This window comes from Budorcas taxicolor, chromosome 15, assembly GCF_023091745.1.
Source record: "Budorcas taxicolor isolate Tak-1 chromosome 15, Takin1.1, whole genome shotgun sequence".
In the NCBI taxonomy this organism is placed as follows: Eukaryota; Metazoa; Chordata; class Mammalia; order Artiodactyla; family Bovidae; genus Budorcas; species Budorcas taxicolor.
The window spans coordinates 6,810,400-6,828,223 of record NC_068924.1 but is presented as its reverse complement, the minus strand read 5'-3'; the positions used below and the strand labels follow the sequence as shown (position 1 = coordinate 6,828,223).

Sequence of the window (17,824 nt, the reverse complement as noted above, 5' to 3'; positions counted from 1 at the left end):
AAATCTTTTTTTTTTTTAAAGGAATAGTAAATGTTTTCAAACCGTACAGTACACAGATGAAGGGAAGGAGTTACATTCTTTTTTCTTTTATCTAGGGGGAAAATTACATGCAGCATCTTCTGGGGGTCACTTCCTCCTGGGAAAAAGGATCCACAGCAGACCTTGACGCGGGGCAGCCCGGAGCAGTGATCTGAAGGTGTCCCCATCCATCCTGACCCCCTATTCCGCCCCCAGACACACACACACACAGACCTCTAGAGCTGATTACAGAACTGCTACGGAGAAATGCTTTCGGTGGGAAACCCCATGCAGATGATGTGACGTGTCAAGAAACCAGACTGCACAGTCAACTAAAGGGGCAGGGAGACAGAAAGGCTCTCTGGCGGCCACACTTCTGGGCCCAGGCCTGCGGCGGGCGGGAGACTTCGCCCTCCTTCTGCCCTCGGCTCGCCCCTGCCTCTCATCCTCTACCCCCCAAAAAAGAAACCCTGTAGACTTTTGAATAAGATCTCGTAGTTCCTCGGTGTCCACCCCCCACCGCCCTTTGGGGCTTCTCCCCTGCCGAGTCTCTCGGGCGCGCACCTGTAACAGGTCCCTTCCGGGAGCCCTCGTTGAGAGGTGCGCTCGACGGGGAGGTGAGCCTGGAGGCGGCGTTTCTCCGCCGCCTGCGAACTCGGCGGCCGGCCGGGGCCCACGGGCCTGCGGGCGCCTCCTGAAGGGCGCCGGCGGGGCGCGTTCGGACGGCGGAGCGCGCGGGTTCCCGAGCCCCCCGCGGGAAGGAGCGCCGAGCTGCGCCCGCGACCCTGAGAGTTCTCATCAACCCACAGCGGCGTGCCACAGCGGACGCAACTGTGAATCAGCCCCGGCCACGACTGTGACGAGGGAGCTCCTCGAGGACGCGGGGGCAACGGAGCGGACCGGCCGCGGCGGCGTCGGGACCCGGCGCCCCGCGCGCGCTCGCCGGGGCGCACTTGGCCCCGCGCGCTCGGCCCCCTCCGGCCCCGGGGGACCCGCCCGCCCGCGGCGCCCGCACTCACAGGCAGGGGTAGTAGCCGTAGGCAGGCAGCGGGGGCTGCGCGTCGTCTCCCAGCTCTGAGTCCATGAGCAAGTAGTCTTGGCTCTCGTTGCGCCGCGCGCCAGCCCCGGCCGCCAAGGCGGGAGAGCCGGCCCTCCGGGGCCCGAACGCCGCCGGGCTCTGGTTCATGGCGGGGACGCCCGACTGACGGGTCGGGGTCCCGCTCGTGACGGAGCCGCCTCGGTAACTCCCGCGGGGACCCGGTGCGCAGGGGCCCGCAGCGGCCCGGCGCCCCCGGGGCGAGGGTGAGGCTGAGCGCTCAGAAGCCCCGCGGGCTGAGCTCCGCGCTCGGCTGCCCCGCGGGCCCGGGGAGCAGTCGCCACGTAGCGGGGCTCCAAGCAGACGGGGCCGGGGACCCTTGAGGAGGTGGCTGGGGCTCCCGGGCCGAGCGAGCCCAAGCGGGGCGGAGGGCGGCAGCGGAGCCTGAGAGCCGAGAGCCCCGGAGACCGCGATGGAGTTACTATGTCAACCGAGACTCTCCAGCCCTCGACTCCCGCCTTCTTCCCCCGCGCCCTCCGTCATGATCCCACCTTTAAAGGGATCGGAACGAGGTTCCAGAAAGCAGCTAAAGCCTGCTGTGGAGCCACAACTTTCAGAGCCAAGAGGAACCTCAAGTAGGCGGAGCCACACATACGTTTTTTGTTTTTTGTTTTTTTTTTTCCCCCTGGGCCCTAAGAGTCTGCTTATTTAGAAACCATCCAAATGAAGAACTTTCTAGGAAGCTTCTCTTAAGACACAGAGAACCAAGAACTCAACTGTTTTAAAAGGCAGGAGCCTCTCCTTGCTCCATACTGCCTTCATCTTAGGGCATTCTCTCTCCCCCTCCCTACCCCCGAAGTGATAACTCTTCACTTTATAATGAACAACATTCTGTGTTCGCAGTGCCAGATGGTCCCAGTTCCTGAGCAAATCAACCAAAATAGGCCAGCATTTTCCGATAACACCAATAGAGGCCAACAACCTGCTTACTTCAGAGAAAAAACTTTTCTTCCATCGTTGCAAATGCCAGAATTACTTCTCTGCCAGATGTTTCCCACATTTCGGAACTGTTTTTAATTTGAAGACTTAGTTTTAAATTCTGACTTAATCTCCGTACACGTGTGAAGTAAAAAAAAAAAAAAAAACTACTCAACAAGGATGAATCACTAACTGTAGAAGTTCAAGCAATTGTCAATTAAGAATCCATTCATTTATTCAACAAATATTTCATTGATTCCAGTTGTGTTCCAAGCAGCGTTTTAGGATTCAGAGGCAAACTAGCCAGATAAGGCCCCCATCAGCCCTAGTAGAGATTTAGTGGAAGAGAAGGAGACAGAGATTAAACAAGTAAATAGAAAAGGAATCAGAGACAAAGGTCACAATAAAAATAAGACAGGTTGATGTTATAATAACTGGAGACTGTCTATTTAATATAATTTGGTTTAAAGAGGCCTTTCCAAGCAGGTGTTAGTTAAGTGGAGATGGGACAGGGCAAGGAGCCGGATATGAAAAGATCAGAAACTGGTTGCACAAGGATTGAAGAAAGACAGAAATTCTGTTGTAAAGGTACTTTTGCATCCTATAAGTAGGTGGACGATAAAATGGATGTTGGAAGTGTGAAAGCAATGAACTTAATAGAAGAGAAAAGGTGTCACAAATTTAGAGCTTTTACTTGGCCAGTACACTAAGAACTAAAACTCAGAAAAGACAGGAACCATTGTATTCTGAGGGTCTGGTTCTGTATTTGTCACTGGTATGTGGAATGAATGAATGGATAGATGGATGGATGGATGAAGTACAGAAAAAATAAGAAAAGAGTCTTGACCACTAAAAAACATTTACCCTAAAAAACTAATTGCCATCATTCTGAAGTACATTATTCCTGATTTAAGAATCTCTTTGGATTTCTCATCATGTGGAGCCGTGGCTTAAAATTATTACTATTGCCTAATAATTATGCATAGTGATAATGTTCACTGCTTGAAATTTGTTTGTGGCAATTTACTATCCATAAGAACACTAGTTTTCATGCTTGAATAAATTAGTTAATAAATGTTTAATTAAATAGTGCCAAGATAATCTGTTTGAGAACATCAAGTATAGTAAACAATTTAAGGACTTCCCTGATGGTTGGGTGGCATCACTGACTCAATGGACATGAGTTTGGGTAAACTCCAGGAGTTGGTGATAGACAGGGAGGCCTGGCATGCTGCAGTCCATGGGGTCGCAAAGAGGGGGACATGACTGAGTGACTGAGCTGAGCTGGTGGTTCAATGGTTAAGAAACTGCCTTTCAATGCAGGAAATGAGGGTTTGACCCCTGGTCAGAGAGCTAGGATGCCATATGCCACAGGACAACTATGCAAGTAGAGACCCTAACCACCACAACTACTAAGCCCGCACATTCTAGAGCCTGTGTTCTGTGCAACAAGAGAAACTCAGACACCTCAACTAGACAGAAACCCCCAGTGCCGCACATGAAGACAGAGCACAGGAAAAAAAAAAGAAAAAATTAGTGGGGTAAGCAAATGTTTTTGAACTGTCTCAAATTCTGTGAGCTAAAGAAAAGTTAGAAACGACTGATGGTGTTAGTTTAAGTGTTAGTCTTTAACTTAGAAATCAAAAATTGAGACAATTAATGGTGTTGTCATAGTTAGTTGAGCTGTTTGTACCTTTTCTTATAACACTGTTTTTCATTCTCAGGTAGCAACCTTCACACTGAAAAAATTATTACATTAAACTTATAATGTGATATAAATTTATCATTTTGCAAGATAAGACATGCTTTTCTCTGTTATTTGAAATGTAGTTAGTACTAGACCAAAAAAAATTCCAGGGCTGTTTTCACAGAAGGGAGAAGGTGATGGACAGAGGATTAGAGGATTCTGAAAGAGTTTAATGATATGATGAAGTGGAAAGAACATTTAACTGGAAGCCTGAAAGCCTTGTTCTAATCATTCCACTAACTGAAACTGTATCATTTCAAAAAGGATATCTAATTTCTCTCTGCCTCTTTCACTAACCAGTAAGCAGAGATATAATTATTAAGCACTCCTCGGTCTCTAACTTTCTGCATTTTATCCTTACCTATGCAGTTATCTCTTCAGTTACATTAAAAAGATGACCTCCCAACCAATTAATATATTTTTTAAATCAAGTGGGGCATTGTTGAGTAGTATATCTGGAGTAATGAAGAAAATTGGGGAATGCACTGAAAGAAAAAAGTAATAAATGGTTGGTTGAGAGTATATAGTTTTCACAGGGCTTAAAACGTTGCTATGCAATTTTATGTTGTATATACATCATATGTTCATGGTATTAATAAAAAAAGAACACCAAGTGGTAGGTCTGAGACGTGGAGATGAAGGCAGGCTGTGTGTCTCAATGGGCAAAGGGCGGGATGCCATTAAGAGAGGACTTTCACCTCATTATACACACATGCAGTTTGTTTGATTGATTGATTTTAATGCAACACTATTTTGAAAGTCAAGAAGAAGAGTCGCCGTCAAGAAGGTCTCAAACCAAGAGCCCAGAGGGAAAGAAAATGATATTGCTAGTGGCATCAGGGACAAAAGGTTGAGAAAACCTTAGTTGATGCCTAATGACTCAAAAAGAAGGCATTGCATGGAAGACTTTAGGCGGTTGCTGTTCATCAGATGCTACTATTGATGAGAAGCCACTGGCACAAGAGCTTTTCTGGGAAATGCTTCGGGGTTAGTTGACCAACAGCTACGAATAATACTTTAGTCAGAAATTCATGTAGATAATTCAAAACGTGGAGACTCAGAGCCTTGACTTCTCATGCACATAGAATCTAGAAGGGAGAATCTACAGGGGAAAAAATAAACAAACCAACAATAACCCTGGAAGCTTCAGAAGGCCTGATCTATGAACAAAGGTCCTCTGTAAATTCTGGTTTGAGTGAAATAGTTGCAGGTGATACCAGATCTTTGAACCTCAGTTGCTTTATTTTTAAAGTAAAAGGGCTATAACAGTTATATTTAAATCTCTACTGCAGATACTAAAACTTTATTATATTAAGTATTAGAAACAGTAGAGTTAAAATGGTGGCTCAATGGTAAAGGTTCTGCCTGTCAGTGCAGGAGACGCAGATTTGATCCCTGAGTCAAGAATATCCCCTAGAGGAGGAAATGGCAACCCACTCCAGTGTTCTTGTCTGGGAAATCCCGTGCACAGAGGAGCCTGGCCAGCTACAGTCCATCGGGTCACAAAAGAGTTGAACACAAATTAGTGACTAAACAGCTACAACAATAAGTTAAAATAGTGACCTATTTTAATATTTTCTTTGAGCTTAACATAGCTATCTAAAATTCTAACATTATCATATGGGTATTTTGGAAGCACTTGTGATTACCATGGTTTCACTTAGAACAAGTCATGTTTAACTAATCTCTTTTAATAGAATTATTAAAATAGTTTCAGTAAACTACTGGCCAAGGGCATTATATGACATTTATCAGTAAGATTGAAATATGTGGACTGAGGAGCAGATGTATAATTTGAAAGTAGTCAGAAGACTGTTAAGAAGATGGCTGGTCTATGGATCAATGTCACTCAGGCTCAGTAAATGGAGATATGTCGAGAATGGATGGAGTTACTTTGTAACTAGTCAGTTTCCCATCACTGGACACATTCAAATACAACCTAGACCTCAAGTTTTGCTATAAAATGAGCCAATATATTTGTGGAAAATTAAATAAACTCTAAGATCCTTTAAGAAAAGTCTGAAATTCAAAACTTATTGTCATCTCAGTGGATCCAAAATGCACACTGATAAAATTCCATCTTTTCTTGACTTGCTTTTTTTTTTTTTTATAAAGGCTTAGTAAACAGGTACGTTCTTTAACATGGTGAAGAAGATCTACTTCAGACAAAACAAACATGGGGAAATACTGAACATGTTTACATAAGTGTAAGGAATCAGACAAAAATGTTACCATCATTCCTATTAATTATTAGCTAAGAACTTCTATAATAAGCTAAATGAAACATGATAAATAAATGAAGGAAAAATTTGAAAAGGAACATAAATCTATTAGTTTACAGATGATATACTTGTCTACTGTAAAAATTTCAAGATCTTTAGCTGAAAATTATTAGAACTACAGAGTAAGAAAGGTGTTTGGAACAATGTTATGTTATAAAGGTAAGCATGGAAACTTCAGTAGCTGTCCTATATACTAGCAATAGCCAGTCAAAATATAATAAAAGCTTTACCAAGCATAAAATAAATTGAAATAAATTTAACCAAGTACTGTAAGACCTATGTAAAGAAAATTGTAAAAATTTACTAAGACCTAATTTTAAGATGAGTCAAAGGCCTAACTCAAATTATACAATGAATTTTATTGAGAGTGTGATGAAACTGATATTAAAATTTACAGATTAATGAGTGTAATATAGTATTTTCAATATTGTCTTTCTCTCTAAGGACAAGTTTTTCTCTACTATTTATATTTTCCAAGAATAGATGTGAAAAAAGTAAGAAAATTCATTTTTAAAAAGGAATGAAAGGATATTTCTCTATTAAACATTGAATTAGTTTTGATTATTTGTTCACAACAAATAGATTCATATTAACAAAAGAGAAACATTAAAAGAATACAACAGAAAGTTTAGTGAAATACTTCAATATATTAAAGATTTTATGATAAAGAATACATCTTAATTCAAGACGGGAAATGAAGAAATGTTGAATAAATGGAACTGGATGAGAGATTTCTGTCTCTATCTTTGTCAAAATTAATGGAAGGCATTAAAAAGTTGAATGTAATTTTAAATCTCTAAATCCTATTAGAGAAAGATAGGAGTGAAATTTATTTACAATATGTAATCTGAAAGTGGAGAATGCCAGTCTAAGCATTCACCAACAGTTGAAACAAGCAAAATTTAAATTTATAGAATCTACTAATAAAAGCAAAAATATATATGTTAATACATATAACTCAGATGCCGCTGATGCCACTCACCTGAATTGCTGGGGGTCTTCAAAGAGGCAGCAGCTTAAAGTTTGAGCTCTATTGTGGACTTATAGTTCCTTTGACAGATAATTATCTGAAAATTAAAAAATTTCTTTCCATTTGATTCCAGTAAGTTTCATGTACCAGTGGTTATACCCATTCTTTTCTAGTCACATTTCTTGGATTTGCCGCATTTCATTACATCTTCACCCCCGTGACTCTCCTATTCCCTCACTGCCTTTTATGAATGTAGACACCTCGCACAGATCAGGGTGCAGTGGGAGCCCCACACTCTTAGCCATTTCCTGCTCTTGAAAGGATTTACTCTGTGCCACGTAAGTCCATCAGGATTTTAACAGTGAGCCTCGTGGCCACAACTTTGACTTGATCCTTAACATAAGACTGAGAGGTATAGATCTTTGGGAGCTCAAATAATTTCTCAATTTCATAGTTTTACTGTTTGGGGATGAAAACCAACAACAGCCTCTTTAACTCTGCTGTGCATACGTGTGTGCCTGTTAATTTGCTTAAATTGTGTCCGACTCTTTATGACTCTATAGACTATAACCCACCAGGCTCCAATGTCCATGGGATTCTCCAGGCAAGAATATTGGAGTGGGTTGCCATGCCCTCCTCCAGGGGATCTTCCCGATCCAGAGACCGAACCCAGATCTGCATTGCCAGTGGATTCTTTACTGTCTGAGCCACCAGGGAAGCCTTTAACCCTACAGGTCTCTGAATTTCAGGACTCTTTCATTTTTGCTCGCAAACTTTCCAATACTGTTCAGAGATCATCTCTTTCTTTTCAAATTGCCAAATATAGCCAATAGCAACCAACATTTGCTATGAACATTCATTTTTTCAATTTTTCTTTATGATTAGCACCTCATTAGGTACATTGTCCTTCAAGTAACTGGGGGTGACAGTTTTCAACATTTTTTCCTACCACATAACACCAGTAATATGAACTGCCCTCTTTCCAGGAGTTAATAACAAATTATTTGTCTACCATCACTTGGCATCTGAGAAAACGCTACATATTTCAGTTTAAGTTTGTGTGTTCTTTTGTCTTGTTTACAGAATCACTCCACTTCTGATTACTAATTTTGGTAACGGAGATAAGGAAGGTCATTCTGTTAGAAGAGATCCCCAAGAGGGCATGACTCCCAGTTGATCCTCAAACTGAACCTGGGCTTTCCTGTCCTTGGAATGTGTGAAAGCACCTACACTTAGACTTGTTTCAAGGACACAGCCATGAGATCATATGTGTTCTTGAGATCGCCTGGACTGTATATGTGACTGAGCCCAGTCAAGTCCTTTCTGTAAAAGTTTGAAATGCTTGCAGGTGGGTGCAAAGATCTACTCATCTTGCAGCCCCCCAACACAAGTCTTGGTTATTAATCATGCACCTACCAATTGAGTGGTGTGCTCTTTCTTCAGTCTTTCCTTGCCTTCTGTGTAGGGGAGACAGTTTCAGATTTCACTAGAGGAACTCTCGAGTTTGTAAACCAAAAACTTCATAGTGATAAAATGTTTAATTTTTTAGAAAATATGGTCATAAGACAAGCATCACCTAGTGATAATTTTCCAGTTTCCTTCAATATCCAAACTTTATAGAAAGTACTGAGTTCTCATTAGAGCATTTTTGACATGATTTCTAAGCAATAAGCTAATATTTGCATACTCAAACTAAAAACAACATTTTTAACAAAATGATGTGCATTTAACTGAGTTCCATTCCAAATGCAATTGATGAAGCATCATCAAAAATCACATTTATGTAAATTTTTGTGTTGAGAAGTAGCAAGTTTTATTGAGAACCTTCTGTTGTTGCAAGATGGCAACTTGATGTGTTGGGCTTCCCATGTGGCTCAGTGGTAAAGAATCTGCCTACAGGGGAGGAGACCTGGGTTCAATCCCTGGGTTAGGAAGATCCCCTGGAGAAGGAAATGGCAACCCACTCCAGTATTCTTGCCTGGAGAATCCCATGGACGGAGGAACCAGGCAGGCTACAGTCCACGGGGTCGCAAAGAGTCGGACGTGACTGAAGAGACTTAGCACGCATGCACACACCTCAATATGCATTTTCTAAGAACAAAGACATTCAGGTACAGCTATCAAAACTAGAAAATTTAACATTATACAATTCCCTTGTATAACCTCCAGAACTTAATCTAATTTTGCAAAAGTCTTTTTTGGCAATTTTGTTTGTTTGGTCCAGGGCCCCATCCAGGTTGATGCACTTCATTCACGTACCATCTCTTTGGTCTCCTTGGATCTGAAACAGTTTCTCTGAGTGTCTTCACCATGATATTGGTATTTTGAAGGAACAGGTCAATTATTTTGTGAAATGTCTCCCAATTTCAGTTCATCTGACACCGCTTTATCCTTAGATTGAAGTAATACATTTTGGGTAGGAATACTATACAAAACATATGCTCTCCTCAGTGAAGCTCATCAAGAAGCATACAATGTCATTTTGCCCATCATTTGTATTGTTAACTTTGATTACTTGGTTAAGATGGTACTCTGATGGCTTCTACTGTGAAGCTATTCTTTTCCCATTGTAATTAGTAAGTAATTTTTAGGGTGATATATTGGATCTATGCAAATAAATACCTTGTTCTTTACCAAATTTTATACATCCTAGTTTTAGCATCCATTGATGATTCTTGTATGATTTAACTATTATTATGACTACAATAATAGCCATAAGAAATAGTGATATTTCTAATATCATCATATTTTTCATATTCATTTGTTGGCATTCTACTGTAAGAAAGAGGCTTTATTTCCTTGCCGTTCATTCATTCATTTTCTGTATGTATTTTATTCTAAGTGTTGTAATCTATTATTGTCATTACTTTAATACTCAAATGGTCCTTTGTTAGGCCCTTTTTATTGGGCCTCTTGACAATTATTCCATGTGTTTACAGAAAGACTGTCAATTTTTCTTAAAAAATAGATGCATAGTACTCCATTATGTAAATCAGAGCTTGATGAATTATGACCCACTGGCTTAATCTGATCCTACCATTTATCTATTTTTGTAAATAAAGTTTTATTGACACACAGCCATGAACGTTTGCTTACACATTGTTTATGACTGTTATAACCACAGAGGTAAGTTGTTGAAGCAGAGACAGTATGAGTCAAAAATAACTATCTGGCTCTTTAAGAAAAATTGGCTATCACCTGGTGAAATTTATTCAAAATTTGTTCAAATAATATCCAGTGTATTGATATTAAGATGTATCCAATATTTTAAATTATTAATGATGCTATAATAAATAGCTTTATATATGTGTTTTCATATTATTAGAGATACATCTTTAGAGTAATTTCCTAGAAGCAGGATCAAAAGCAAATGCAGAGTTTTTTGAATTTGAAAAACAAAATTTAGGCAATTATATGTTCAAATACTTTTCTCTGTCCCATCTTCCCCTCTCCTGTGACTCCAAACACATGTACATCCTACTTGCTATCCCACAGATCCCTGAAGTTTTGTTTGCTTTCTTTCAATCTTATTTCTTATTATTTTTCTGATGAGATATATTCTATTGGTTTATCTTTAAGTTCTCTTCTCTTTTTCTCTCTCATCTTAATTCTGTTGGTAAAACCATCCAGTGATTTTAAAACTTCAGATGTTATGTTATTCTGTTGTATTCCCATCGATATATATATCAGTTCAGTTCAGTCGCTCAGTCGTGTCCAACTCTTTGTGACCCCATGAATCGCAGCACACCAGGCCTCCCTGTCCATGACCATCTCCCGGAGTTCACTCAGACTCACATCCATAGAGTTCGTGATGCCATCCAGTCATCTCATCCTCGGCTGTCCCCTTTTCCTCGTGCCCCCAATCCCTCCCAGCATTCTGCTTTATTGACTATGCCAAAGCCTTTGACTGTGTGAATCACACAGAATGTTTTTCTGGAACTCTCTTGCTTTTTCCATGATCCAGCGGATGTTGGCAATTTGATCTCTGGTTTTTCTGCCTTTTCTAAAACCAGCTTGAACATCAGGGAGTTCAAGTTCATGTTTTGCTGAAGCCTGGCTTGGAGAATTTTGAGCATTACTTTGCTAGCATGTGAGATGAGTGCAATTATACAGTAGTTTGAGCATTCTTTGGCATTGCCTTTCTTTGGAATTGGAATGAAAACTGACTTTTTCCAGTTGTGTGGCCACTGCTGAGTTTTCCAAATTTGCTGGCATATTGAGTGCAGCACTTTCACAGCATCATCTTTCAGGATTTGAAACAGCTCAACTGGAATTCCATCACCTCCACTAGCTTTGTTCATAGTGATGCTTTCTAAGGCCCACTTGATTTCACATTCCAGGATGTCTGGCTCTAGATTAGTGATCACATCATCATGATTATCTGGGTCGTGAAGATCTTTTTTGTACAGTTCTTCCGTGTATTCTTGCCACCTCTTCTTAATATCTTCTGCTTCTGTTAGGTCCATACCATTTTTATTTACTTCACTGCACACAGTTATAACAGATCCTTTTAAATCCTTGCCTACTAATTCTAGAATCTGGATCATCCCTGTTCATTATCTTTTTCCTTAAAAATGGGTCACATTTTCCTGGTTCATTATTTTTTCATCAATTTTGATTGTATCCTGGAAAGTATGAATATTATGTTTTGGAGACTTTGCAAAAAGTCTGATATTTTTATTTTGAATGAAATTTATTTGATTGAATTTAAATTGGAAACTATTTCTTCTGGATGGCTGCTCAAATCTCAATTCAGTTCTTTTATGTGTTCACTTCTTTGATTCTGCTCCTTGTATGCATAGTTTAAGGGCCAGCCAAAGACTTAGCCAGAGTTCACCAACAAAATTTGAAAATTACTCTGTCCGACTTTATTTCAGGACTCTCTCCAGACTTCCCAGCAGCTGAAATTGCCTGGACTTCTGTTCTTTGTTCTATAGTCTATACACACTATGGATATTGGTGTTTTCAGTTCAGTTCAGTTCAGCTGCTCAGTCGTGTCCGACTCTTTGCGACCCCATGAATCGCAGCACGCCAGGCCTCCCTGTTCATCACCATCTCCCGGAGTTCACTCAGACTCCCATCCGTCAAGTCCATGATGCCATCCAGCCATTTCATCCTCGGTCATCCCCTTCTCCTGCCCTCAATCCCTCCCAGCATCAGAGTTTTTTCCAATGAGTCAACTCTTCTCATGAGGTGGCCAAAGTACTGGAGTTTCAGCTTTAGTATCATTCCTTCCAAAGAAATCCCAGGGTTGATCTCCTTCAGAAATTTAGTAACTGTTTTGGCCTGTTCTCACATAAAAGCTGTGCAAGAGGGAAACTTGCTGTGTGTGACCCTCTTCTTTCAAGTCTTCACACTCCTCAAGAAATCCTGATTGAGTTATTCATGATTCTTAAGTGACTTTGTGTACTTTTTTTTATTTTGTCCATAATTAATAGTTATTAATATGGTAGGTTTGAGTTTGAAAGGAATTTACAGTATGGAAGTAGGCACATCATAGATTAACTGCTGAAAACCGAAGGCAAGGAGACAATCTTGAAAGAAGCCAGTGTCAAATGACACATTATACACAGGGAACCAACAATTTAGTTAAGCAGTAACTTCTCTCTAAGGGCCAGAAGACAGCAATACAGCTTTGTTAAATCTTATCAAATCTGGGTTTTGAGTCATAGTTAGATTGTATGGGTGTATAGAAAATTATCCTTTCTAGTAATTGCATGACTTTATTTTTATATCATTTTGAAATTTACGTGTGTGGTATGAGATATGGACTTACTTTTGTCTTCTTCCACATGGCTATCCACTTACCCCAGCACCACTGAGTAAAAACTTAACTTGTGTCCCAGTGATTTTAGATACCATCTTTATCATATATTAAATTTTCATGTGTACTTGGGTCTATATCCAGACTTGCTACCCTATTCCATTAATGTTTGTTTATTCACATGTGAGTTCCAAACTGTTTTAACTACAGAGGATTAATAATATATTTTTAACATATTGCAAGATTAGTCCCTTCTTTTAGCTTTTCTTTTCTGTTTTCCTAGCTATTCTTGTATGCTTATTTTTCCATATGAACTTTGGTATCAACTTTTCTAACTCCAGAAAAAAATATTCGTTGGCATTTTTATTGGGATCACATTACAATTATAAATTAAGCAAACTGACATCTTTATGGCTCTCAGTTATATCCAAATACAAGGGATGCTTTTTTTCTTTGCTCATATCTATTTTTGTCTTGTAGAATTGTTTTAAAGTTTTCTTCATACAACTTTTGCACATTTCTTTCTAAGCACACTCCCACATTTAAAAAGTTTATCAAGCTATTTTAAATACTGAATATCTTCCATTATATTATCTAAACAGTTATTTTTGCTTATGTGAAATCAACTGATTTCTAGGTTAATCTTATATCCTGATACTTTACTGAGTTCTTTTATTTTCTCAGCTTATCATTGACTCTCTAGGGGCTTCCAGAAATACCATCATATCATTTGAATGAGAGATAGATTTTCTTTTTTTTTTTTTTCAAATTTCTACTATTCTAGTTTCCTGTTACCAGAATATTGTTAATATTACTATAGATTAAATATAAATAATAGAAATGTGTGTATGTGAGGGGGGTGTGTATGCTAAGGAAATGTCTGTCAATTTCTATTTTCTTGAGCTTTAATATTTTTTAAAAAAGAGGCTTTCCAAGTCATTATGGAGATAATCATGTAACTTTTCTCTTGAGATTTATTTGTGTAGTCCATTATACTAATGAATAACAGTACTGAACCATTCTTTCAGTACCAGAATAAATCCCACTTGATCATTATATTAATATATTATGTCCCCAATATGGTACAGAATGTTGCTTGCTAATATTTTATTTGGGATTTTTGTACCAATATTCACAGTAAATATTGATCTGTAACATTGTTTTTGTGCTTTAAAGGTAGACATTTTGAAAAGCATTCAGAGTGTCAACAAAGGTAATGAATGTTTACCTGAAGTTATTGGTGCTAAAAGAAACTGTTATTTTATGCAAAAAAATATATTGGTTAACAAATATTGATAAACTACTTTCTTTGGTGATTAAAAAGTAGGGTTTTGAACATTTTTTTGTATCCTATCATGTTACTTTATATTCACATAGTTACAGGGGCTTCCCCAGTCTCTCAGTGGTAAAGAACTCACTTACTAAGCAGGAGATGCAGGTTCGATCCCTGGGTCAGGAAAATCTTCTGGAGAAGGAAATGGCAATCCATTCCAGTATTCTTGCCTGGGAAATCCCATGGAGAGAGGAGCCTGGCAAGCTACAGTCCATGGGGTCGCAGGAGCCAAACATGACTTTGTGACTAAACAACACTCCAGATTAGTGTTTTTGCATATAATGTCATTTTTCCATGGGCATATTTCCATGGGGATATTAAGCAGAAATTGTTTATATAACAGTTCTAAATAATAAAGCCTCAAAATATATAGAGCAAAAACTAATAGGTTTACAAATAGAAATAAATTGGCAATATATGGTCTATTAGTCATATATAGACTAATAGATTAGTCATATAGACAATATACAACCTAATAGTTATACATAGAACAATCAATTGGAGCAGGAGCCAGCAAACTGGGTGAAATTCTTCCTCTGGCCTGATCTTGAATGAAATGTGAGTTAAGAATGGTTTTTACATCTTAAAACAGTTGTGAAAAAATGAAGGAAAAATTGTTACAAAGACCACAAGTGGCCTACAGAGCCTAAAATATTTACTCTTTACTCTTCAGAGAAAAACAAAATGCTGATCCATACACATACCTTTACAAACATACCTGAAATGTTAAAATGTCAGTCAAAGAGGACCTCATAATGGTTTTTTAATGAATGATGAAATATGCTGCTTTACCTACTTCTGATGTATTCATCAAATTCTATTTAATTTTCCTCTTTCTGAGCATGTAAGAAAATAGCACTTGTCAAATTCTACACTTAAAGGCCATGTAACTGACTATGAAGGTGTTCTAAATATTTCTGTACAACAGTTGACACTCTTCCAACTGATATGTCTATGTCCCCACCCCTTGAATTGGAATCAACTTTAATGACCAATTTATAACTATTAGAATGTAGGAGAAATAATGGTGAGTAACTGCCATGGCAAAGTTAAAAAAAAAAAAAAGCCTTTCTCTGTTTCCGCTTAACTCTCTCTGGTCACTTGTCTTCAGCATGACCCAATTGGAGGTCCTATTGGAGAGCCTCATGCTGTGAAGAATTCAGACCACAAGAAAAGGTGACAGTTCCAGCTGACAATCAGCAGCAACAGCCAGATATATGCACAGAGATAGTCATAGTTTCAGCCCTGAGCTTTGAAGCCATCAAGTGTTAACAACTGAGGCCACAGACTTTGGGGGCCAGAGACAAGCTGATGTACCCTATGAGAATACCTGACCCACAGAATCTGTGAACATAAGAAAATGGTAATTTCATACTACTAAGTTTGGGGGTAGTGGGTCATGCAGCTATAGTGGCTAGATCAGTTATCAGTGGAATAGAGGTATGAGTTATACATGCCACTTTGATAACTAGCCATAAATCCCACCTACACTTAAGTTATTTTCCATAATGACTCTCTCATAGCAGGAGGTTTGGCAGGCATACTGATAAGATAAAAGGACCCTGGATGTTTGAGTAGCCACCTGGAGAAGACTGGCCCATGAGTTTTCCTTGACCCACATTAGACTCATACATAAGTGAAAGATAAATCTTTGCTGTGCTGAGCCCTTGATATTTGGATTAAAGCCCATCCTATCTTACTAACACAAATACACTTTGTACTTTAAAAGATGAAGCTAAGGCAGAATTTAAAGAATTCAGCTTTAAATTCATGTATTACAAAAAGAGAATGGTGAAAAATTAATGATGGAATTACTCATATAATGGTGTAATAAAATCAAAAGCAAAATGATACCAAAGAAAGTAGAAGAAAATAAATAATAAGCACAAAAAGTAAAGGAATAAAATCCAATGTAAAAATATACAATAAAAGCCCAATTTTTAAAAAAAAAAATTTGATGAATGTGATAAACCTAATGCAAGACTTACCAAAAATAGGAAAGAAAGGGCAAAATAAAACAACAAAAATTTCAAAAGAGTATATCACTGTACCTCTTACAGACAGTAAGAAATAATGAAAAGCTATTATAAACAGTTATAACAATATGAAAGTTACAGAAGTCCTAGAAAAATACAGCTTATCAAAACTAACACAAGAAGATATGTCTTACTAGTCCTACATTGTTAAAGAATTGAATCAGCATTTAAAACTGCCCAACAAAGAAAATAGTAGCAAATGACTTCAGGATTTTAAGAAACATAGTCCAATATGAAACTAATTTATCCATAGAATAGTAAAAAAAAAAGAAAAAGGGGGGGGTGGGATATTTTTCAATTTACTTTCATAGTCTCAATATCAGAACAAACTAGGCAATGTAAGAGAACTATTCATTCATGTAACTTAAAAAGCCCCAATAAATACAAGCAAAACAAAAGCATAAATACCTAAGTATCATAAACATAATGAGCAAGAATGTAAGAGGAATTTAATATTACAAAATCAAGCAAGGTACTTTGCATCAAAGAATTGATGCTTTCAAACCATGGTACTGGAGAAGACTTTTGCAAATCCCCTGGACAGCAAGAGATCAAACTTGTCAATCCTGAAGGAAATCAACCCTGAATATTCATCAAAAGGACTGATGCTGAAGCTGACACTTCAATACTTTGGCCACCTGATGAAAACAGCCAACTTATTGGAAAGGATCCCGATGTTGGGAAAGATTGAGGGCTGAAGAAGAAGGAGAGGGCGACAGAGGATGAGATGGTTGGATGGCATCACTGACTCAATGGACATGGGACTCTGGGAGACAGTAAACTCTGAGAGATAGTAAAGGATAGGGAAGTCTAGCGTACTGCAGTCCATGGGGTTGCAAAGAGTCGGAGGCAACTGAATTACTGAACAACAATTTGGTGTGTTAATAATTTAAAGGAAAATGCTCAAAAGATCATTCATCTCTTAATTCCTTTTTTTTTAAATTCTAAGTGAATAGTTCGGGATTTGAATAAATATTATTATAGATAATCTCAATTTTTCACCTGTTTTTCTGTCTATTCCCTTTGCCATGTGACTACAGTTTCTCCTACTAAAGAGGTGGAGTGGATTTTCTAATCTTTCGATTCTGAGGTTGGCTGTGTGACTTGCTTCCTCAAGAAGTATTAGCAGATAAGATCGCTTCAGAAATTGGCAAATGTGGTTCTGCATTTTTACTTCCTCTCCTGGCTCTTCTTCAAACATGCCAAGAGCACTTCTGCCTTCCAGCCTTTGGTCATCCTGCTCTGCCCACCTGAAATGCTCCTCCCACCTGAAATGCTTCCGCCTGTAGATGTCTGACAGCTGACTCCTCACCTTCAAATTCACATCTGAGCTTTTAATTGTTACCTCACCAGAGAAGCCCTTTCTGAATATTAAAGTTAAAAATATGTATCCAATGAAAAAGAAATTCAGGACATCGCTCCCTCTCCTGTTTTCCCAGTTGTCTTTATAGCACCTAATGCTGATTTTGTTCATTGTCTGTCTTCCTGACTGGATTATTGAGTACAGAGACTTTTCCTATTTTACCAATGGATTTTTAGTGCACAGGAACTAATGCCTGGCATGTAATTAGCACTCAAGAATTATAGGCCACCTCAAAAATATGCCTTGGGTCTTACCAATTCAACCACTTTACTCTTTATTAATTTAGCAAAATATAAT

At 38.8% G+C, this 17,824-nt stretch overlaps 1 protein-coding gene and 1 pseudogene across 1 annotated transcript in view; both read right to left on the bottom strand.

Moving 5' to 3' along the window:
• TRPC6 (transient receptor potential cation channel subfamily C member 6) overlaps positions 1-1,204 on the bottom strand; it is a 158,087-nt gene extending 156,883 nt beyond the window's left edge. Inside the window, exon 1 of the mRNA XM_052652832.1 lies at positions 1,038-1,204. Coding sequence (XP_052508792.1) covers positions 1,038-1,204 — 167 coding nt within the window. The remainder of the gene's footprint in view (positions 1-1,037) is intronic.
• A 130-nt stretch (positions 1,205-1,334) lies between these two features.
• LOC128060604 (latexin-like) overlaps positions 1,335-17,824 on the bottom strand; it is an 89,519-nt pseudogene continuing 73,029 nt past the window's right edge.